General features: G+C 38.9%; 1 protein-coding gene across 2 annotated transcripts; it reads left to right on the forward strand.

Annotated features, from left to right (window-relative positions):
• reps1 (RALBP1 associated Eps domain containing 1) lies at positions 1–23,083 on the forward strand. Of its 2 annotated transcripts, XM_046835767.1 has the most exons (20): positions 2–709; positions 3,797–3,920; positions 4,764–4,957; positions 6,084–6,240; positions 7,081–7,205; positions 8,161–8,323; positions 8,415–8,478; positions 10,222–10,376; positions 10,525–10,646; positions 12,384–12,464; positions 13,310–13,397; positions 15,395–15,490; positions 15,591–15,663; positions 16,219–16,349; positions 16,445–16,512; positions 18,725–18,898; positions 19,545–19,634; positions 19,908–20,056; positions 20,134–20,239; positions 21,364–23,083. In XM_046835767.1, the coding sequence occupies exons 1-20, from the start codon at positions 557–559 to the stop codon at positions 21,430–21,432; spliced, it is 2,382 nt and encodes a 793-aa protein (XP_046691723.1). In that variant the 5' UTR covers positions 2–556; the 3' UTR covers positions 21,433–23,083. The 2 variants fall into 2 exon arrangements, with proteins under 2 accessions (XP_046691724.1, XP_046691723.1); XM_046835768.1 differs by lacking the exon at positions 12,384–12,464 and having other exon boundaries at positions 1–709.
• Positions 23,084–24,030: the final 947 nt, after the last annotated feature.

A 24,030-nucleotide genomic window follows, 5' to 3' on the forward strand; every position in this document is an offset into this window, starting at 1 on the left:
TGTACCACTGCGAACGTCTATTGAAGTGACACTCGGGTCTATGTTGCATTGAACATCCGGGTCCTTCGGCTTGAGCCCGGCCGCTGACGTCACGGGAGCAGGAATGGCGGCGCCGTCTGTCTGGCCGAGAGAGGGAGTCTGAGGTGCCCGAAAACTTTCCTCCGGCGCACACCTCCTGCGGATTTTTTCACCCACCGAAGGCGCAGAGAGAGTCGTCTCGTGTCTCGAGGTCAATCACGCCTTTGGCTAGGAGCTCGCACAGCCTAGCTAACCCCTTATTCGCAACTTTAACCTGCGTTAGCAAAGAAGCTAACGCTGGAGCTCGAGCAGTGAGCGGCGGCTGCAGCAGCACCGGTGTGAAACGTTTGGACTTGATTATTTATTTCATATCCCCAGTGTGCGGGGCAATAAGAAGGGAGTGTTAGATAAAGGATTTGGTACTAAGGTTGGCACTAGCAGTCTTGTGGAAGAAGGAAGTGGTGGTATAGGTATTGTTATTTTCCTGCCTAGCCAGCTAAGACAGCGCTAGCATTGTCGACTTAGCCTGTATGCCACAATGGAGAGTTTGACTCTGAGCGACGCGGAGCAGAAATTCTACTCGGATCTGTTCGTCTACTGCGACGTGGACAACACGAAGAAAGTGGCCTCCAACGGCAAGGTGCTCGAGTTGTTCCGGGCGGCCCAGCTCTCCAGCGACGTGGTGCTGCAGGTAACACATTTAGCTGGAGCGGGGGGGGATCAGCTACGCAGCTGCGCCTCAACACACATACACACATTCTTTATGGTCTTCATCTCCAAACAGGTCTTTTCACCTTCATTGGTGCCCTCTAATCATCTAGATCTTCGATTTCGTGTTTTATGTATACACCAGCCAAAGCTGGAACCAAAGCCTCACTGAGAGGGTGTGTTCCCTTGTGTGTGTGCCATTACTTTTGAACACGACCTGTTAATAGGATGGGCGATATGGCAGACGTATCATATCGAACCGTGATACATTTTAAGTTATGATGGTTTCGACGGTTCTGGGTTTAAATCCTTTTAATATTATGTGTAGCAAATAAAGTGTGGATTTAAGATATGCAGCTGCCCTTCAATACACACACACACACACACACACACACACACATTAGGTCCTCATCTCCAAACTGATCTTTTCACCTTTCACTTTCTGATAGAGGGTGTGTTCCTGTGTGTGTTCCTGTGTGTGTGTGTGTGTGTGTGTGTGTGTGTGTGTGTGCGCGCCATTACTTTTGAACACGACCTGTTAATAGGGTTGGCGATATGGCAGACATATCATATCGTGATACTTTAACCAAACCCCTTAATACATTTTAGGTTAAAACCTTTAATGATATTATGTTTAGGAACTGAATTATGTATTTGAGCTAATCAGCTATACCTCAATACAAACACACACACACACACACACACACACATACGTACGTACTCACACACTCCCTTATCAGAAATTTTCCATTTTGTGATTCCTGTATGCCCTAACCAAAACTGGAACCAAAGCCTGACTGATAGATGGTGTGTTTCCTTGCACCGTTAGTCCCACAGCTAGCCTGCTAACGTGTGTGCGTGTGCCATTACTTTTGAACACTACACGTTAAAAGGAAAGGCCATACGGCGAAAAGGTAATATCTCGATACTTTAACAAAACCGCTTGATGCACGGTGATTTACGATCGACGATTTCTGAAGCTGTATTATGTATTAGACATTTTTTTCCCCAGACTGGGGGTGTCCCACACACAACCAAACACAACGTGCACATCAGATTAATAGTGTATAGTGGTGTAGTAACGGTACACAAAATTCACTAGTCGGTACGCAACTCAGTCACAGTTCGGCACAATTTTGGTACTTTAAGGGGGAAGAAATGCGGAATATAAAATTAAGGCACCCTTCCAAAATCCTTCCTTTCACGATTATGAACACTAGTTTGAAAAATCCATTGGTTATTGTACATTATTCTGGTACGTACAACTTCATTGTACACTATATAATTAAAAGTGTGTGAAACCTGACCTTCATCATTCTTCCCCACTTTCCATTTTGCCTGAGAAGTTTTTCAACTAGACTTTGGAGCACATCTGCAGGGGATTGTGTTCATTCATACACATTGAACGTTACTGAGCTCAGGAACTGATGTTTGGTCAGGAGGGCACGGGTGCAGGTCCTTCTGGGGTTGAGAGCAGGTGCAGTAGACTGGTTTTTATTTACACCAAATTTTGAAAAACTGTGTCCTCACTGAGGTCAGGAACGTTGTCATGCTGGTGAAGGTCAGAGCCTCTTCGTACCAGTGAAGGGAAATTGTAATATTACTGCACACATTTATTCGAGATGTTTGAGAGCAACAGTTTTTGATAAGGCCACACATTTTTTGGCCATTTAGTGTATGTTCTATATTATAAAATAGTTTGTACAATTGATAATTGCAAATTAAAAAATTGTCTGCTTGTGGTCTTGTTGTGTATGTTAGGCGTGTTACTGCCACATTACAATGGTATTATTACACTTATTTAGAATGTAAACACTAAAGTAAATGTAGGATTAAGAGGTCAATAGAAATTCTTTTTTTTTTTTTTTTTAGGATTTAACTCTGATTTATTTATATTATTTTTTATTTTTGGAAGTTGTGATGTCATATCCAATGGATGTCCGCTCACCGAATAGCTTGTAATATTTAATCGTAGAAATCTCCCTAATATTTGTTATACCCAAATCATTTCCACACAGAGAGCTGTCCAAGTCCAAAACCAAACCTTGGAGGATAATTTTGTTCGAGAAAAAATTTAATTCGAGTCTCCATCATGTTTATATGTTCTTGAATTGCTTCGATATCAGCTGATATAGAGAGCTGTTATGTGTCGATCTGCTGACAACACCGACGTGTTTCTTGGATGAACACAGTCGAATCAGTATGAAGCAGCGTTAATTTAGGCGTAAGATATAAAACGTTAAGTTGACATAACGTTGATCATGAGCATATCAAATATCGCAGTTTCTGCGCAGACAAACATTGAATATTGATTGTAATTTTGGCTTTGCTGTGGAACCAGTAAAGTTGGTTAGATCAGTATGGTAATTTCCTCATGTGTCATTGCTTGCTATTGTCATCATGCTCTTCACGAGGATGCTTGATAGGCTGCAAACACATACACACAATGTGCATCAACAGGAAGTGAAAATGGTGTTTCTTCACTATAGATGGATGATGTAGATAAAAAAAATGTGACCTACAAAAGTACTTCGTGCATCGCTGTGGCCGTTCGCACATTTTCTGGCAAACTACTTAATGTTCGCATACATTTAAATATCTTGACTCGTTGTTTTTGATAAAACATTGCTCGATGTTGAGACAATATTTGTGCCACCGATTTCTCGGAAATCAAATCAAGGCCACACATACACATACACACACACACACACACACACACACACACACACACACACTGTGGCTTTGCCTTGCATAATGGTGCAACACTTCAAGCCAAAAACAATTTTGTGATGAGTCATCAGATGAGACGTTTCGCACCCTCATCGTTTCAGCGTTAAGGATCCAGCACGCTGATTGAGAACGCTTGCCAAAGTCGTACACAAGCCTGTATGCAGAGAGGTGTGACTGTCTGCGGTGCAAACCTTTACACCGAGCTTTCGCAGATCGGCAGAGTTGCGTTTACACTCTCGCTTTTACACTGTAACCTTACTGATGTGCTTAGTCATGGTCTGTACTTTGGTAATTGCTGAAGTATTGCAGCAGCATCTCTGACCACCTCTTACTGTTTCAGATTACCGAACTGTGCGGCGCGACTCGTCTGGGCCACTTCGGTAGGAGTCAGTTCTACATCGCGCTGAAACTTATCGCAATAGCCCAGTCTGGACTGCCGCTTCGCGTCGAGAGCCTGAACAGCGGTAAGCAAACGTATTAAACGGCACATGTATGAAGGAAAAAAAATACGTTATTATGGTGGATGGCAGATTTATTCTGCACATGCTGAAATCAAACTAAAATGGCCCTTGCATTCAATTTCTAGTAAGGATTTATCCCACGTCAAACACTAAACTCTAAACAACCCTGAAGTCTGTGTGAGCATGGTGTTTTCTGTTACCAGTCTAAAAAGCTCCTGTATTAGAGATCAGAAAATGACTGGTTTCGTAGATTAATTATGAATTTAAAAAGTGGATAGCGATTTAAAAAAATAAATAAAAAGAGCAGGAAATAAGGGCATCCCTTTTAGGTCTGATATGAGTGTAAGAGAATAGAAAACGAATCAACAGGAAATTGCAGTAAAAAGGCCATAAAGCAGCGATGAAGTTTGAAAGAACATTTTGTTCTGCTGCATCAAGGTTTTTGCTTGTGCAGAGTTGTAGCATGCTTTATTTATTTATATATATATATATATATATATATATATATATATATATATATATAAAAAATTTGTTGTTAACGAATGCCGTTATTGGGCTCCTCAAGCCAGAGTTTTTTGTTCAAAGCCTGACACTTACCATTGACCCATACAGACCAAACACTCACTATATAAGCTCAGCAAATGATGTATTTGGGAAAACCCTAAAAAAAGAAACTGTTTGGAAAGTTATGCAACATCCTGGAGCTTTATCTGTAGCATACGTCTGAATCCTGTTTGCACAAAAGACCCGATCGTCAATTTATTAAAGCACTGACCCGTCTTCGTTGCAAGTTTATCTGTACCTTTTTTTTTTGGTTATGTGTAATGTGTGTGTTCATCTTTGCAGTGAAAGATTTGCCCCTCCCACGCTTTGTGGTTGCTAAAAACGAACAGGAGGCCAGGCATGCGGCCGTGTACCCGGAAACAGAGAACCAAGGGCCATACTTCAGTGTGATCCCCAGACCCCCAGGTCGTGTCCCGGCCAAAAAAGTGTCAACTCACGAAGTGATCCAGCCATGTGCACCCCCTGTCGAACCCCAGGTCAGTGTACTGCACTCGTTCACTTATATTTAAAATGATTTTATAATTTCAGCTTTGGTTTATGGATTAATGTAAAGGAATTAAAAAAATATAAAAGCAGACGTGTCTAGACTTTCTTTCAGCACAGACTTCCAGCCCTGCTTCTGCTGCCTGAATCGAGTGTCTCTATTTTTTTATCGAGTTTTAACAGTAACTCTTTCATTAGGACTTAATCAGATTATACGTACATACACTGTACTGACAAAAGTATAGGGACACCTGACTTTTTCATCCTTGTGTGGTTCTTCCCCAAACTGTTACCACAAAGTTGGAGGCACACAAATGAATAAAATGTTCCCTTCACTTGAGCTCGGAGACCCAAACCTGTTCCAGCATGATAATGTCCCAGCTCCATCTGCTTTATATGGTTTGGAGTGGAAGATCTTGACTGCCCTGCTATAGAGCTCTGACCTCAACCCATCAGAACCTGATATTCTGATGTCCTTATTGATGAATGCACACACATCTCCACAAGCACAATCTAATGAAACACCTTCACAGAAGAGTGGTGGTTATTATAGCAGCAAATAGGGACTAAAAAATTGAGTGGAATGTTTAAAAAAGCACATAAGAATCTTATGTCAGGTGTCCCACTATTTTATTTATATATAGTGTAGATTTCCTGTAATGTAAAAAGATTTATAAGCTCACTCTCTGCTGTCAGAGCATTAGTTTCCTTTTTGCGTCCGGTTCTTCTTTATCTTTCTGTCTCAGTATTTTTTCCCGTTTTTTGTAAATTAAAAATCTACACCCAGATTTCTGTAAAGCTGTGTTTTATCTGTTTTTTAAGCAGGCTATACAAATAACATGTCCTCTTACTACAAATGTAGTCAATCAGACATCTTAACCTCAAATAGGCAAGCTGATGGATGGATGGATGGATAGATGGATTCATGTTCATGCACAAAATCAAGTTTGGGGAGACTGTAAATGTTTCCTGAAAGTATTAATAATTAGTTTAATGTAAATCCCTTATTTAACATTTTTGAATAAAGATTTAGGACGTCGTCACAATGTGAGGTGACACCTCTATTGGAAAGCATGGATGTAAATGTAAAAAGGAATATTTTGTATTTTCTGACTGCAGCCAGACACCACGTCTCCTGTAGTGTCTCCTCACCAGTCTCCACCCACCTCACCTCCCGCATGGAGGAAGCACAAGCGCCAACCCAGCGGCGGCACCGTGGACCGACAGGCGGCGGTGGCAGGAGCCGTGTGGACACCGTTTAGAGAAGCACAATCAGGTATGTCGGCATCAGGAATTGAAATCCACCGCTTAACAGAATCAGTTAAAATAATTCAATGATAAGTTAATAAATGAATTTAATAATTTAACTGTCGTCTGTTTTAGAAAGGGTTCATGATGTGGGCTGATTTATGAAAAGAGGAATATATTTAAATTATAACATGCAGTCACTTCCTCTTGCGAGCTTTGTGAACTCTACACACTTTTGAACATTTGTCCAGTTACATGATGTTAAAAACAGCAATAATCCGAAGAATTTATTTTATATTTCGCCTATTTACACCTCGTGTACAGTAAGAGCGTTTTGAACGCACGATCTTTCACCCGCTTTGACGCACTTCACTTTATTTGCTGTCATAAATGACGTTTATTTATTTATTTATTATGAACAAACCTTCACTTGACTTCGAACTCTTCTTTCCTGTTGCACTCTTTTGTTTTCAAGTGCACATTGTGTATGTTGGTCAGGGAGATTTACCTGGTATCTGTAATAGATTTATTAAGTTTCCTTCAGGATTAATGACCCCCTTTATTAAAAAAAAAGTGCAATATTATTAAAAACGATATTTAAAAAAAAGTTAATGCAACCTATAGGGAAAAAACTCGCTCATTCTAATAATCATATATACGATCTACAATATTGTAAGCAAATACAAGTTTGGAAAAATATAATTGTCTTTGTGTACTTGTAAAAATCTCGTAATCTCTTAATGAGAAAAGCCAGTCAACTTTTTTTGTGACAGACATGTGAAGTGCATAAGCGGATAAAATACCATTAGAACAATAAGTGTCTAACGCCTCATCCCATGCCCTCTCCCAACCCTGTTCACTAATAAAGGTCCGGTAGCAGGTGATGGGATGTGGTCTGCTCACTCTCCTCCTCCCGTTCAGGAAAACTGGGTCAGTTTTACAGACACTCCTCCCTCCAGCACACTTCCAGCAATGCATCCCTCTTCTGCTCAGGTACTGTGCCTTTCAACCTGTGCCTCGTCTCAATAGCTTCTTTGTTTGCAAAAGCTTATGTATTCTCATTATAAAGCTTCTGTTTATAAAGCGTCTTCCATCACGTTGGCCTGGTTTAATATTTGTCGAGCCCACACACAGTAGACCTCATTTACTAATGCCTGCAGCAAACAAAGCAAGTATCCACTGGAGCCGAAAATGTTTACATGTAAAACAGTTCCTATCTTTGCCCTTGTCGTTGTATTCAGACCTCTTGTAAATGTATTTCCCGTTATCGGAACACTGGGGCTTTTATCTGTAGCGTATTTTGTCTTCTTTGCCTTGTTCCACAAGTTTTTGTTTAACAAGAGATTTAAAGATTTCACCTTTTTTTTTTTTTTTACTGGAGCCATATAATGAGCCATGTAATAACCAGTAATACGTCAGTAAAAAAAAAAAAAACATTTTTCATAAATACAGGCGGACTTATTTATACAGTAGTTAAGCTCATAAAACTCTGGTCAAAAGTTTGTGGACAGTTGTTTCAAATGTCACTACCCCCTTTTGCATAAAATGAGCTCTACGAAGGCAATGTTTCCTGAGGTTGCATTGGAGGAGCTCCAGTCTCCTGCTCAGAAGCCTGACCTCAATCCCACCGAACTCCTATGGGATGAGCTGGAACGCTGAACACATACCAGGCCACTTTTTCTATCATCAGTGTTTTGATTTTATTAATGCTCGTGTCAAAATTTTGTGGAAAGCCTTCATAGAGGAGTGGTGGTTATTGTAGCAGTAAAGATGTACAAACTACATGTAAAGAAAAAATATTAATGTTAGAATCATGTATTTCTAAACATTCAGCTGTATAATGGAGCAAGTTCCAAGACCGATTTCTTTAAAGGCGCTGCCATGTTTTAATTAATTATTTTGCTGTTTGAAGCCTAAATGCTGCGACATCTGCCATTGTGTACCGTAGGAGAGCACGACAGTACGAACAGTGGCATCTGCTGCGACTACAAACGAGATCCAAAGACAGGCCAGTGGTTATGACGACCCCTGGAAAATAACAGATGAGCAAAGACAGTATTACATTAATCAGTTCAAAACTATACAACCGGATTTGACCGGTTTTATCCCTGGTAAGTTTGACACTTCCGTCTGTCTTATGTATGATTTGACTTGCATTCTTTTTTCCTTTGTGATAAACTGATTTTTCTTTTTCTTTTCCAGGTTCTGCTGCAAAGGAGTTTTTCACGAAGTCGAAGCTGCCTATTTTAGAATTGTCTCACATTTGGTAAGCTGCTTTACTGAGATTAGTGTGTTTGTGTTAGTCTTGGGTGACCTTGGTTAAGCCTGCTCAAAAAACAAATATACACTGCCAAGATAAAAATGCTGGGCATACCTTTTTTTTTTATTATTATTAAAGAGTTTTCTTTCATTCTTTCTTTTTTTCGATTTGTCAACTACTTTAGAAGAATAATGTAGAAATTGCGTAGGGTATGAACTCGCATGGAGTCACAGGAGATTTTTTCCAAACGCTATTAATCCTGTAATAATGATTAAATCTGTATTCTGCCGTAGTCCACATCCAGCTTTGTGCTCCTCTTAATCCAAATACACTGAATTTAATGCATGGAATCAAAATTACAGCAGTTTAACACTTTTTCAGCTCTAGTCATGGTTTATGTGTGGAAACACTTGTTCATGTGGAATATTTCAGTATATGTCTGAGATCTTTGCAATAATAATAATGTGATATTTTAGTGCATTTTACAGTACATAAGTGATATTTTGTTACATTTTAGTAATGTTTTTACAATTTTCTGATGGAGATTTTATTCATTTCAGTTTAATGAGCGAGCTTCAAGGCTTTAATTCCCATGATGTTCAGCGCTCTCGAAATTATAATAAGTAGTATTGTATTTGTCAAAGAAAGAACATTATTATACGCTCATTAAAATGAAGTAATAAGCTGAATATATTCACCGTTCAATGTGGCTGAATGTTTTATTGGTACCGTATTTTTCGGAATATAAGCCGCTACTTTTTTCCCACGTTTTGAACCCCGCAGCTTAAACAACGAAGCAGCTAATTTATAAATTTTTCCTGGGTTTTTCCCAGTTTCACGAACTTCAAGCCAAAAAACTGAACCCCGTAACATTAGACCAATAAAATTTCCGAACGGAAACGACAAAACACACGTCACCTGTGTTCTGAGCTGCACAGCTTCGGGAAAAAAAACTTCCATCGGTGGTGATTTTTAAACACACAACGATGCCAAAATATAAACTCTCGAGAGAAATAGTTGTGAAAGGAAGGAGGAAGACAGTGAACAATGACTTTCTTGGTCGGCTACTGTTCAGATACAAGCCGTTGTAAAGCGTTGAGTCTGTGTGAAGGGAGAGCTCGCTAACTCCAGTTGCAACAGAAATCATATAAGCACAGACAGGTTTCCAAAACTCGTGCTTTTTTATTTTTCTTGGAAACAGCGTTACGCGTTAGTCAAAGAAACGTAGAAATGAGCATCAGAAAATAATAAGGACATATTCCTCGACCTTGCACACATGCAGTAATAGCGGAAAAATGCAGTGGCATGCTATTCCCAAAATACTGCTCTGCTCTTAAATGAAGCGCAACATATTTCACCCGTTACACCGTGTAACAGACACTGTCTTTCGTTAAAGCCTGTGTAAAGTTCATTAGTTTCAACGTAGACAGTAGCGGCTTATAGACAGGTGCGACTTATGTTTAAAATAAAAATCTTCAAATTCAGTGGGTCTATATGGGTGCGCTTTATAGTCCGGAAATTACGGTAGTTTAATTTTCAGAGGAACATCATTTCAGCCATTTCTGTGGAAATATAATGTTGCTGTGTGTTCAGGGCATTTCTCAAACTTCACTGCCTGAGTCATGGTTTTAAGAGGAAGTCAATTTCCGGGGGGGGTGGAGACCACAAATCATCGATGGTTTTGGTGTAAAATGTTCATTTAAAAAATGGACTCCATATTCAGACATTGATATTTTTTTTCCCATGCAGGGAATTATCAGACTTTGATAAAGATGGTGCACTGACCCTGGACGAGTTCTGTGCAGCGTTTCATCTCGTGGTTGCCCGAAAGAACGGTTATGACCTTCCTGAGAAGCTTCCAGAGAGCTTGATGCCTAAGCTTATTGACTTGGATGACTCAGCAGGTATGAAGAACAGAAGGGAAATTCAAGAAATGTGTAACTGAAATTATATATGAAGTCATATTGCAGAATCTAGGATCATTATGCTGAATGATAAAAGTGCATCAGACAAGGCATTGCTATTGATGTATACAGTACTTGTGTGTTTTAGGAGTTCCAGAGCCTGCTCCTGAAGTGGGCTTTGCTGGTTCCCCAGTGGAGGTGACACCTAATAAATCCCCCTCCATGCCTTCCTTAAATCAGACCTGGCCTGAACTCAACCAGAGCAATGAGGTTTGGCCTGAATTTTCTCACCTGTCATAGACTATAATAAATGGAAAATTACATGTGATGTACATTTGCTATAGCTGTTTTATTGAATAAGGAATTTTATCTTAAATGTAGTCGATCAGCTACGGCATGTTTTTCTTAGTTAGACAAGACGTACATTTATCACCATGCTTTAAGACAAATTTAGTCTAAAGATAAGAAAGTGTTTCTATTTTAATTCTCTATATCCTAATTAAAGACATTATTTACGTCTGTCTCTGCATTAACTCGACAGTTTGTCCTAAAATGCGACCTTTTTCACCAATTATAAATAATGACCCGTATGGATAATGTGTTAGGAAACCACCAGGGTTATACACGCTATACTTAATTTACGGTTTGGTATGTTCTTGGGTTTTTAAGTCACAGTTTGGTGCAATTTTGGTACAGTTAGGAAAAAAAAACGAACTAATTAAAATGGCTAGTCGTTTTTTTATTTTATTTTTTTATGCAGTTTTATTATTTTTATTATTATCATCATTTATGAACATCAACAATTGTTTTTTATAAAAACAAAATAAATAAAAAAAATTTAATAAATCTAATTAATGCAATTTACTTTTTTATTATAATGATTACAATGATTTAGCAATTAAATAGGCACAAAATAAAATGATTAAATAAAAAATAAATCAATTACACTGACACTGCATTAACTGTAGTTACTTTTTAGTTATTTATTTTTTATTTTTATAACACCTCTGGCATTGTTGTGCATGTTTTTAAGTTTAACAATAATAATAATAAAAGTGACCACTCAAAGTGCAAGGCAGAGACTAAACCATCTTGCAGTCCGCCGCTTAATACGTTCGTGAGGGAACATCAATTTGAGTTCCCTCACGAACTTATTAAGCGGCGGACTGCAAGATGGTGCCAGAGGTCTAAAAAATAAATAAATAAATAAAAAAGGAAGACCAAAAAAAAGAAAAACACAAAGAAACCAGAGTTAGTGCAGGGTCAGTGTAATTTATTTTATTTTTATTTAATACTTTTTATTTGTGCCTATTTAATTAATAAATCAATGTAATAAATATAACAAGTGTTTTGCATTAATTAGATTTAGTCCTTTTTTTTATAAACTGTTGTTCATAAATGTTAATACTAATAACAAGATGTTAAAAGGGTTCAGCATTAGAACATATATATTTTACCCCTGAAAAGCACACACACTTCCAGTCTTCAGTTTAGCATTATGACTGTGCATCTAATGTTCGCATCTGCTCTTTAAATAAACCTGGTCTAGGACTCAATTTATACAAATGTTTCTAAAAATACCATGAGCCATCTAGGCGAATACTAAAGAAAGAAAAAATCGACCAAAACATGTCTTGGCAGATGGACTACATTAGTTTATTTAACATTTACATTAAGACTAAAGTGTTTCAGTCTTTGTCCAGTAGGTGGGTTTTGATCATTGTGTCACTTACTGTTCGTGATCTGATAAAGTATAGGCAGCTGTTTCTGCTTTGTTCAGTAAAACTGTGAGTGAAGCTATTTATGCCAGTACATCGATATTATGGGTTGCGGGTGTTGTGTTGGTGTTGCACATTATCTCTCTTATTCTCTGTTGATTTATTGTGTTGGGAGAGTGCAAGCCGTAGTTCTACTGCAGGCTCACTGGTGCTGTTGTGTTCAGCTGGACACGAGTCCGGCGTGTGCACCATGCTGACATGTCTCCATGTCTCTGCTCTGTCTCTCCAGCAGTGGGAGACTTTTAGCGAACGCTCCTCAAGCTCACAAACTCTGACCCAATTTGATTCTAACATTGCACCAGCTGACCCTGTAAGTCAATCACCTAGTGCTCTTTCATGATTAATGATTTTTATTTTTTTTCATTAACCCTTTGGATTCTGTCTTGGGGGAACAAATGCACGTTTTCATTTCTAATTTATCTGCAGCTGTGGCAATACAATAATTGTGTTTAATTTATTTAGTTTTGCATGCTAAGCCAACGAATAATTGATTTGCTCGCCGACTACTGTTAGGGTATTGTTACATGCTGACTACTGGCGGTTCTGAAAAGCAGTGCAATTATGATACAAAAGTAACCAACGATAGAGCTAGGCGATAACTATTAATTATTTATCATTATTAATTATTATAATTTTTTTTTACAGATGCTGCCATTCGTTTTTTTTTTTTTTTTTTAAAGTAATAGATATAATTCAGCTTAAATGTGTAACACACTATTTCCTTAAAAGATATGGTTCTTACTTTGCAGAAGATTTTTTTCATCTGTAACTGTCACTCCAGGGACAAAATTGTCCTAACTTTAGCACAGTCGTTATTAAATAAATGATTTGTCAGCCAGCAATTCAGGAAACTGAAATTCATCTGTAATGTATGAGCATCCATATTCCTCTTGTGCAAAAAATAACCCAGGGTAATACAATGAGTCAGAATCTGAACCACATTAAAAAAAGAATGATCACAGAATTAATATCGCCTAGCTCGATTAGTTTTTTGTCAGTTCCGCTTGTTTTACCGCCTGTTTTTTTATGTATTGTATTTTTATTTTTTTGCTGTACATTTGGGCTTATGGGTGTGTAAAGGCTTTTTGCATTCCATGAGGAGCAACGGAAGATATTTAACACCGCAGTAGCGAATAACGCATGAATATTTTACAGGATACGGCCATTGTGCATCCTGTACCCATCCGTATGACGCCTAGCAAGATACACATGCAGGAGATGGAGTTGAAGAGAACTGGAAGTGGTAAAGAACTTTCTTTGTTTTGTTTTGTTTTGTTTCTCTGTATGTGTGCTGGTGTCAAATTCATGATCGTTTAAAATGAATTTAGTGCACATGAGGCAGCTGAAAGTGCTGAAAGGAACAAGTTCTTTATTTTTGAATGGAAAAACCTTTTTATTTATCATTTATGACTCTTTTTGTTACAATTTGTTCAGCTAATTTTATATTTATATTTTATTTATTTTATAAATGCAGAATAAAGGGTTGTAATTATGGCCTCACATAAGGCACAATATATATATATATATATATATATATATATATATATATATATATATATATATATATATATATATATATATATATATATCCTTTTCATCTAATGAGTGTACAAGTGTTTACAGGAAGTAAGTGTTCTCCCAAATGTTTGACATACAACTTGCAATGTTTTTATTTAGAAAAATTAAAGCGGAATACAATATTTGGAATGTGCTCTTATAGAAAATTAATGTAGTAAAATTTTGGGGTAGAAAGAGAGGTCTTTCTATTGACGGTGAAACAGCAAACATTTTGTTTTGTGCCTCAGAGTTTGTTCATAATGAGCAGTTTGTAATATAAGCTTTATTTCTTTATTTTTTTAATTTAGTCATTTAAAGTTTGCAAGGTGAAACGGAGACCAATCACTCTTTATGATTTCACTTCTCTGTTGAAACTGCGCTTGCCTTGTAAGTCGCAGTAATTATAAATAGAAATGAACTCCCAAATTCAGACTCTTGTCGGATTTATAATAAGCTCAGCATTTGACTTTGATGATATCCAGATTTATATTGATCTTTTGGCTTGGTTTTAAAAAAAATTAATCGTAATAGTAAATATGCACCAACCAGGCATAATATTATGACATCATAACCAACATTTTGTCCCCAAAGTTGATGTTAGAAGCAAAAAAATTGGGCAAGCGTAAAGATTTGGGTGAATTTGACAAGGTTCAACTTGTGATGTCTAGACGACTGGGTCAGAGCATCTCCAAAACTGCAGCTCTTGTGGGATGTTTCCGGTCTGCTGTGGTCAGTATCTTTCATAAGTGCTCCAAGGAAGGAACAGTGGTGAACCGACGACAGGGTCATGGGCGGCTGAGTCTCATTGATGCATGTGGGGAGCAAAGGCTGGTCCGTGTGGTCCGATCCATCAAAACTCCTGTAGCTCAAATTGCTAAAGAAGTTCATGCTGTTAATGCATAATGGGTCTGGACTGTTTTGGCAGCAAAAGTGGGGATTAACACAATATTAGGCAGGTGGTCATAATAATAAAAGTTATTATTAAATAATATTAAAGTTATGCCTTATCAGTGTATATGTAACCAAATGCAGATTTGTCTTACTAGATCAATATAAAGTTGTCATAAATATCATTGGTATGGATATTAAACAAAACTTCCCTAGATAAGAGGGAAAAAGATTTTCTGAAGCAGAACTTGTCCGTAGATATTTTTTTGAAAAATGTAGTGTAAAGCTACTAGCTAGTGAGGACAGCACACACAGGTTTTGGAGGTCAAATGCATTAAAAGAATCCCAGGAACAGGTTTCCATATAAATATGCAGTGTATAAGGATTTAAAGTCTCATTCATTCACATTAAATCCGGAAACCTGTAAGAATGTATTGGGTTAACAGTTTGGCGTAATGACCTCATTTTACGTTCCAGCCCTTTGAATTCATCAATCAGCAGTCACTTGTCAAGTAAGGATTATCTGAATAAAAAGAAAAGGTGAACGCAAGCACTCTCCTTAATTAGAAAATGGAATGGCCATCAGAGTTGAGCAGATCCAGTGCAGAATGTTGGCTCAAACATGACACAGGAGCCATGGATCTTCCATCTAAGCTCAGCATACAGAAATGCACTAACTTTTCAGCTGTAAAATCTGTCTTTAGGCAAATTTAGACACTGCTGTCCTGGATTGCGGAGACATTTCCATCCTATTGACAACTTATCCTATTGTGTGTCCCCATCTTGATTCTACAGATCACGCACATCCAACAAGTCCATTAATCACCAAGCCTCCTGAACTCTCCGAAGAGAAAAAGCTTGCAGCGATTAAATTCTCTGGCGGTTCTGTAGGTAAGTTATTTAATGCCATCGTAAGCTTTGGTTTTGTTTCCGTTTGTTTTGGAGTGTAAGCATTTTCAGACAAACCCCAAATATCCCAACTGTCGTGCAGGTGACGGCTATAGCAGCTCTGATTCATATACGTCTGATCAAGAGCCCATTTCAAGTGCTGTAACCAGACAGAGGTACTGCAACTCATCATATCTTCCATACAAACTTCATCTTTCCATAGTGCCAGATTGGTGATGTGAGAACTTTTCCATATCCCTTACAGCATTGATTCTCACAGTAGTTGTCAGTGAAGTAGTGCAAGGTGGTCCATTGTGTCCTTAATATTTTAGGGGTCTACAATACTATTGTCTATACTTGAATAATATGTCTAATATTTAATTCATTCGAATATGTTCATAAAAATGTGCAGGTTCATGACATTTATTTCACACTTTAAGAGGCCATTAGGTCCAAGACATTTGGGTTTGGTGCATATGTTTTGTCATGAATTTTGAGCCTGATTGTTTGTTGCTTTGAACTTTAGGGCTTTGGGCAAAATTTGCGTTTGTCTCACAATATGCAGAACACCTACCTTTTTATGCAAATGAAATATCGAACAGCACAGCTGATGAAATTGAGCTGAAATCGGAAGAAAGTTTTTATTCTACTTTTCTGACCTCAAGTGTGTGTGTTGTGCTTGTTTTGAACAGTGTTTTGTTTGTGTGTGTGTGTGTGTGTGTGTGTTGCAGGTCTCACTCTGGGACTTCCCCTGAAGGTCTGAAAGCTGTGGCTCCGCCCCCTCCCCCTCCCCGCCCTCATGCTTCACACTCACGCTCTTCCTCTTTAGATATGACCAGGACCTTTGCCACAGTCACTGCAGGTACACATCACACTCGTACCCTGTTACCAAGGGCAGCCAGTTTGCCTGTGTTTATAACGAACAATAAACTGAAAATAACGTTTTCATTTCTGCAGGGGCTCAGCAGCAGGCAGGCGTGGTGGCTTTTCCTCCTGCTGTTCCTCCTCGGCCACTGGCTACACAGGTACTATTCATAACAGGCATAAATCCTTTATAAAATAACACATTACAGATTTTATAAAAATGTGAACTATTATTGCTCAAGTTTATTTCTGTAGCACGTTTCGCAGTGGACATTGTCTCAAAGCATCTTTACAGAACGTAAGAATTTAAGTGAATTACGCGTATTAAACCCCCAAAGAGCGAACCTGGCCCGACTGTGGCATGAAAAACTATTTTAAATGGTATGAGGAAGAAACCTTGAGAGGAACCAGCCTTAAAAGGGGAACTAATCCTCATTTGGGTGATATCAAAAGTATCTTGATTTACAAATCATACAAACAATACAAAACACTGGAGAGTGAGAAATACCATTAGCACCAGAATGTGTGATTATGAGTAATGTTACAAGGTTAAAAGGTTCGAAAATCCAAATGCTCTGGTACGTCTCTAGATGGTTTGATATGATTGCGGGGTTGGCATCTGCTCTTTGAAGGTCCATAATCTTCATGAGGTGGGGCAAAACTGGAGCTGGCGCAACCTCAGGATGCCTCGGGATGGGTAAAGAGAGTGAAGAGAGTGGAGAGAAATTAGCATAGCTGCTGTTCATAATATTAACAAGCACAAGTTGATAATGTGCATTTGATCAGATGTACTGGAGCACAAGGACTTGCTATGTGATGTTATGGTAGGCCTTGTTAAAAAGATACGTCTTTAATCCGCACTTAAACTGGGAGAGTGTGTCTGAGACCCAAACACTGTCAGGAAGTCAATTTCAAAGTTTAGGAGCTAAATGTGAGAATGCTCTACCACCTTTATTGAGATCTCAAAAAGCATGACTGATTGTAGCGTGTTAGAAGACTGGACAGGTACATGGGAGCCGAACCATTTAGGGCTTTGCTAGTAAGTAGCAACAGTTTGTAGTCGATTTGAAACTGAACAGGTAGCCAGTGTAGGGATGATAAGATTGGGGATATATGGTCATATTTTCTCGGCATTACAATAGTCCAGTCTGGAGGTCATGAATGCATGGACGAGCTTCTCTGCATCAGATATAGACAACATGTTTCTTGGCTTAGCAATATTTCTAAGGTGGGAGAAGGCTGTTTTTGTATTATAGGCAATATAATTTTCAAAAGACAAGTTGCTGTTGTACTAGCAGTTACAGTACATGCTCCTAAATGCACATTGAATTGCTGAAGCATCTGTGTGCTGGTTTTAGGGCCAATGAGCAAAGTTATCCAGTCTTTTAATTCTTTAACACACTCTGTAACACAATTCTTGATGACACTGGGTATCATCAGCATAACAATGGAAGCTAATCCCATGCTTTCTAATAATATTTCCCAGGGGAAGCATGTATGTGGTGAAAAGCACGGGTCCTAGAATTAAACCTTGTGGCACCCCATATTTTACTTTAACTTGCCTGGACAATTCTCTATTTAAATCTACAAAATGGTAACGTTCAGTCAGGTATGATTTAAACCACACACCACCTGCCCTTGAATGCCAATGTAATTCTGTAAGCGATCCAGGAGAAAGTCATGATTTATAGGGTCGAATGATGCACTAAGATCTAGTAAAACTTAGATGCAGCTTTGGTATGAAGATAAAACCAGGTAATTTGTGATTTTAACTAGTGCAGTTTCTGTGCTATGATGGGGCCAGTAACCTGACTGATGCTTTTCAAAGATAGTTTTCTTGTAAAAAGGAGCAGAACTGGGCAGACAATCTTTTCTAAAAAATATTAGACATAAACAGATGATTTGAAATGGGTCGGTAATTTGATAGTAGATTTTCATTGATGATCGCGTTTGCTTTAACTTTGATCAGAGACACTAAAGATAAAGTCTCATATTTGCTGCAGGAAATAAGTAACTTTACGATAGAGATTGCAGATGCCAGTGACGAACTCTATTATACACACCAGAAACATTCACAAAGGCACGAGATTTTCTTGCGATACAATTACATAGTGAGAAAACGGGTTTTTACGTTGAAATCACGAGAAACAACTGTTATGTCCAGATTATGAGAAAATTAATGAGAAAACATCTATGTCGATAAAAATATTTTTAAAACTTAATGTGTCTTTTGGTGCATAACTCGTCCTCGCCTGTTCATAAAGAACATTTAAGTCTTGTTGCTTTTTTATTAAATTTTTTTTTATAATAATACTGATTAAATGATTTGTATGCTGGTCAGTTGGTTTAAGATATTTGTGATTTTTCGCTCAGACATCAGTACCACACGGGCACCGTACGATAGATGGAGATGGTCTTCCAGTGCATTCCAGCACTTCGCCCCAGCAGATACCAGAACAGCCCAATTTTGCAGATTTCAGCCAGTTCCAGGCATTTGCAGTGGAGCAGCCTGCAGATGAAGGCGACAAACAGCAGGACACTGTGCAGGTAAGAAAGAAAAGGAGCTAAAACATTTTAGACTTTCTTAGACAAGCTTTTAAGATGATAAACTATAAGTTGATGATCGAGGAAATCCAGATTATTGCAGAGCAGCCATGTAGAGTGGCTCCAGTTTCTTTTAGATTGTTGGGTTGGCCTGTGCAGCTTGTTAAATATAAACAATGTAAAGCAGAAAACATGTCGAATCCCACATGAACAAAAGGACTGGCACTGGAGACTCCTTCCTTTAATGCGGAATAGACTAAAAAAGATAAAGTTCACACTCCGGCAACTAAACACATTTTTAACGCTCTTTTAAATATAAAGTGCAGCTCCTCACAATAATCCAAATCACCTGTACAATAAGTGTCAATATTAAAGAATGCACTATACCAGGAAGTCATGAGTTCTAGTCCAGGAGAACCAGAGTCTGATGTTTTGGTGATTCCTTTGTTTTGCACTGACTAGAAGCAGATTTCATCATCCTGGCCTGATTTCTCTGCTTCCTCACTATTAAATTAGAATGTGTGCTGATCATAGTTAAAAAGTTTATGGCAGTATGGGCACATCAGGACACCCTGCCTTTCCACTGAGAACAGCAAGCATGTGTTTGTGATCCTCAGTGCCTGAAGTAACTGCTTCTATTTTCATGCAGGTGGAGAAATGTGCAGATTCTGCCACTGCTTTGCGATCAGTGAAGAGTGAAACTCAACCAGAGGAACGACCTGCAGCCACTGTGAACTCTGTATGTTTCCTATCCTCTGTCCCTGTATTTTGTGCAGATTTTCTTGTAGTTTCTCATGTCTTTTAGATGTGATGCAGCAGTAGCAAATTCATAAATCATACATGTTACAGCAAACCTGAAGCCACATCATGTATCTGAATGTAAAAGCAGATCTGTACAAACACTATTTCAGAAAGGCGGGACTTGTGATTATAGGTGTGGTCCAGCACATATCCGATCAATGTGTTAATTATATATTGTTCCTCAACATTTTTTTTTTTTTTTTTCTCACAGGCCAAAGGATCCACTCCTTTAGCTCCTCCTCCCAAACCTGTCAGGCGAAGGCTGAAATCAGAAGATGAGCTCAGACCTGAAGTGGACGAGCACCCTCAGAAATCTAATATCGTTGCCACCGTTCTCGCCACGCAGCCTTCTATACAACGGTACACACCAGACATTCGTGTCAGTCGAGTTTAAAAAAAAATGTATCATCGCTATTCTAACCGTTTGTTTGATGTAGGTCTGTTGGGAAGGATAAAAAGGCAATCCAAGCATCTATTAGAAGAAACAAAGAGACCAATACGGTTCTCGCCAGACTCAACAGTGAATTACAGCAGCAGTTAAAGGTGTGTGTTTGTTTGTTTGTTTGTTTGTTTGTTTGTTTGTTTGTTTTAAACAGTCTGAGTGAAACATAAATGGGCAGTCAGAGAACAGAAAAGTGAAGCTGCCTTTATTTATGAAAAATGAAACTATCCAACCTATGAAGAGTGATGGCCAAAAGTTTGTGGACACCTGACCACCACATTCCACAATTTAGTCCCAATTTGCTGTTATAATTCCCTTCACTCTTCTGGGAAGATGTTTCACTTCATTTTGGAGTCTGCTTGTCGAGATCTGTGCTTGTTCAGGCACAAGGGTGATAATAAAGACAAGTACTGATGGAGGTGAGGTGAGGTGAGGAGTCCTGGGGGTGCGGTCAGCATGAAAAATCCATCCATTCAATAGGGTTGATGTCAGAGCTCTGTCGCAGGAGATCCACCCCAATCCATGAAAAGCATTTCTTTGTGGAGCTAGCTTTGTGCACAGGAGCATTGCTATTCTGGATCAGAGTCTTGTAGTTCAAGTGAATGGAAAATGTCATGCTAGTACCTCCTGTATAATTGTTCCTTCATCTTTGTGATAACGGTTTGGGAAAGAACCACATACAGCTGAAATAGTAAGGTGTCCCAATACTTTTGCCCTTAGTGCGTATGAGTCGGAGCCCCCAGGTACTTGATAGATACCAGACTCAAAAGGGAACACATCCTCGTCTGGGTGACACCGAATGTCCATTCATTTCCTGATCCTGTGGTCCTGAGCCGTTGTGGTGGACTGTTGATATTAATTGCAATCCAAATCCATCCTCAACGTTTTTGAGTTGCTTAGTATCTTCATGGATCCCCAGCTGCACAGAGGTGTTATGGCATTTGGCACATTCCCTTCAAAAAGGGAAAAGCTTACTTTTATCTCATTCATACACCTGAGCAGCTTTATGGTTAAGGGCCTTGCTCAGGGGCCCAGACGTGGCAGCATGTTGTGTCCAGCAGGAGACAGTTTAAATAGAATCACGTGTTCCACCATTGAATTGACCTGAAGCACAAGGCTCAGATTTTTCTACGAAAAATCTAATGACACCACATCAAGTTCCTCAGAAACCCTTCAGCGTATGCCATCGTGACTGCTCACGATCATTCATTTTTTTCTTTTGCAGGACTTGCTAGAGGAGAGAATATCATTGGAAGTACAACTGGAGCAGCTGAGACCTTTTTCTCATTTGTAAGCACGTGAAGGAAAAGCCATGATGAACGACAGGAAAGGACAGACAGATCCTCTGGGAGGATGCTCATGTCAGCCCTTTTCCTGCTCCTCATCTGGCTGCGTGAGGAAAGACTCTGCTGCTTCCTCCATAATGCTCTCACACACCCCATCCTGCTCTGATAGAGAGGCTGTCTGTACAGCCAAGGGGAGGAATATAGAACATTTTGGCACTTTGATCAAACAGAGTGTGAGTTAAAGATAAAAAATCGGTCCTCTGCTTGTGCTGCACTCGGTTAACACTGCTATCATCATGGGGCGTAAATGTTCCTGTATCACACTGAGGATGATGGGAAGGGGATGATTCTCCAGTGGTTCTGGCCTGATAATCATTCAAGCGCAGGGGAGGACTGATTTTTGTTTTTCTTTTCTTTCGGGGAGATGCTCTGCTTCAAAAGTATGTTTGCGAATGACTAGGCCCTCACTCATTTTCCTTGTAAGCTCCCTAACATGCCTTTGGTCAACACCAGTATATATATATATATATATGTGTGTGTGTGTGTGTGTGTGTGTGTGTGTGTGTGTGTGTGTGTGTGTGTGTGTGTGTGTGTGTGTGTGTGTGTGTGTGTGTGTGTGTGTGTGTTTGTCCGAGTGTGTGTGATGGTTATAAATATATATCATAGTTCAGAGATTCTCAGCTCTGGTCCTGAAGGTCACAGCTCTGCACATCCATTACACTTGATCAGCACTTGACGATGATAATGATGATGAAGAAGCTTGATGTACGTTAGCACCAGGTAAAAGTGTTAGCAGGAGTGGAGTTGAGAAATCCTGGTATAAGGCATCAAAAAGCGCTGTCTTTTTTTTTTTTTTTTTTAAACATCTGTGGTATAGCAAAGTTTTTGTACCTTGTACAGTCATTGACTCTGTTTAAGAGACCTTTTTTTTCCTGACTCCTGCGCTCGTGAGAGCATTTCCTGTATGGCACAGAACACTTGAGCGAGTCATGCTTCAGAATCCCGTTTCTTGTTCCATCAGTAAAAAAGAAAAGAAAAAGAGAGACCTGAAACTGCACTTTCTTTCCCTATGGCTTTCCTCCGTTCGTCCAGTTTTTACCACCGCTTTCCGCACCCTGTCCCTGTTCTTATTTGATCTAAAAATCACTCTTAAAATCGAACCAATTGATTTATATTAACTAGTACTAGTTTTTTACATGCTTGATAAATAACGTCTTAAGTGTTTGGTTAGTTCATTTGTCTTTCCGTCTGTCCACTTTTCCCTGAAGCCTTACTCCTTTCATTCAGGTTTTTACACTAATCTCTCTCTCTCTCTCTCTCTCTCTCTCTCTCTCTCTCTCTCTCTCTCTCTCTCTCCCTCTCCCTCTCCTCCTCCCCCCCCAGTGTTGAATCAAGGTGAACCGTTTTTGTTTGTTTGTTTTTTTTCCTGCTGTTCAGGTCGATGTACTGTATAAGGCGTTTGTTGTATATTGTACGATACACACCTTTTGAGCTCATATGTAAATTTGCATTAATTGCTAACTAATAGCAAATATTCTATTTAATTGCTTATATTATGGCTGTGGGATCATAGATGTTTAACTGCATGGATGTATCTCTGCAGAATGAACTAGCAGCTGTGTGATTTTTACACAAAATAAAAATGGCACAATATTTTAATAACTTGGTCATGAATTTCAACTGTGTTCAGGGTTTTGTCACCCGCTTGTTAAGCAGTTCGTCGGGTCAAAGTGGAAAATGCTCTATTCTCCCCATATTAGCATTTGTGCATTTATTTCCAAATTTAAGGTAGTTCTTTTGGCCATTGGAGTGGCCTCATGTTTAATTTATTTGTAAAAAATTTTTTTTAGTTAATTGCTCTATTTTGCCCCCTAGTGGAATGGAATAATAAGTACCCTTTTTTGTTTGTTTGTTTTTGGTACCTTTATTGCACCATGTACCAGTTTTACACAAGACAGTTTTTCCATGGACCTGTAGCAGCTACACACATAACTAAACACAAAATTCATATTATATCAACATCTATAAATGTAACTTAAATCACCATAATGCAGAAACTGTGGGAGCTTAATTTATTAATGCATAATTGATGCATTGAGGGGGAAAAAAGACAAGTGTGAGATATTAGCACATGTGAAAGTCAATAAAATGTAAGAAGTTTTTGTTTCCATGTAGCCCATTAACTAATGATTCATGTCCATGGCCCAGTAGTTGGTGACCCCTGAACTATATTTTTTATTTAGACCAGAGGTCTCCAGTGACCAGGTCACGACCCGGGACTGGGCCATAGAAGAGTTGATACCGGTATCAAGAAACTATCATGGTTAATGTCTACAGATATGACACAGATACAGGGAGTGCAGAATTATTAGGCAAATGAGTATTTTGACCACATCATCCTCGTTATGCATGTTGTCTTACTCCAAGCTGTATAGGCTGGAAAGCCTACTACCAATTAAGCATATTAGGTGATGTGCATCTCTGTAATGAGAAGGGGTGTGGTCTAATGACATCAACACCCTATATCAGGTGTGCATAATTATTAGGCAACTTCCTTTCCTTTGGCAAAATGGGTCAAAAGAAGGACTTGACAGCCTCAGAAAAGT

This window comes from Silurus meridionalis, chromosome 23 (assembly GCF_014805685.1).
Source record: "Silurus meridionalis isolate SWU-2019-XX chromosome 23, ASM1480568v1, whole genome shotgun sequence".
Classification (NCBI taxonomy): domain Eukaryota; kingdom Metazoa; phylum Chordata; class Actinopteri; order Siluriformes; family Siluridae; genus Silurus; species Silurus meridionalis.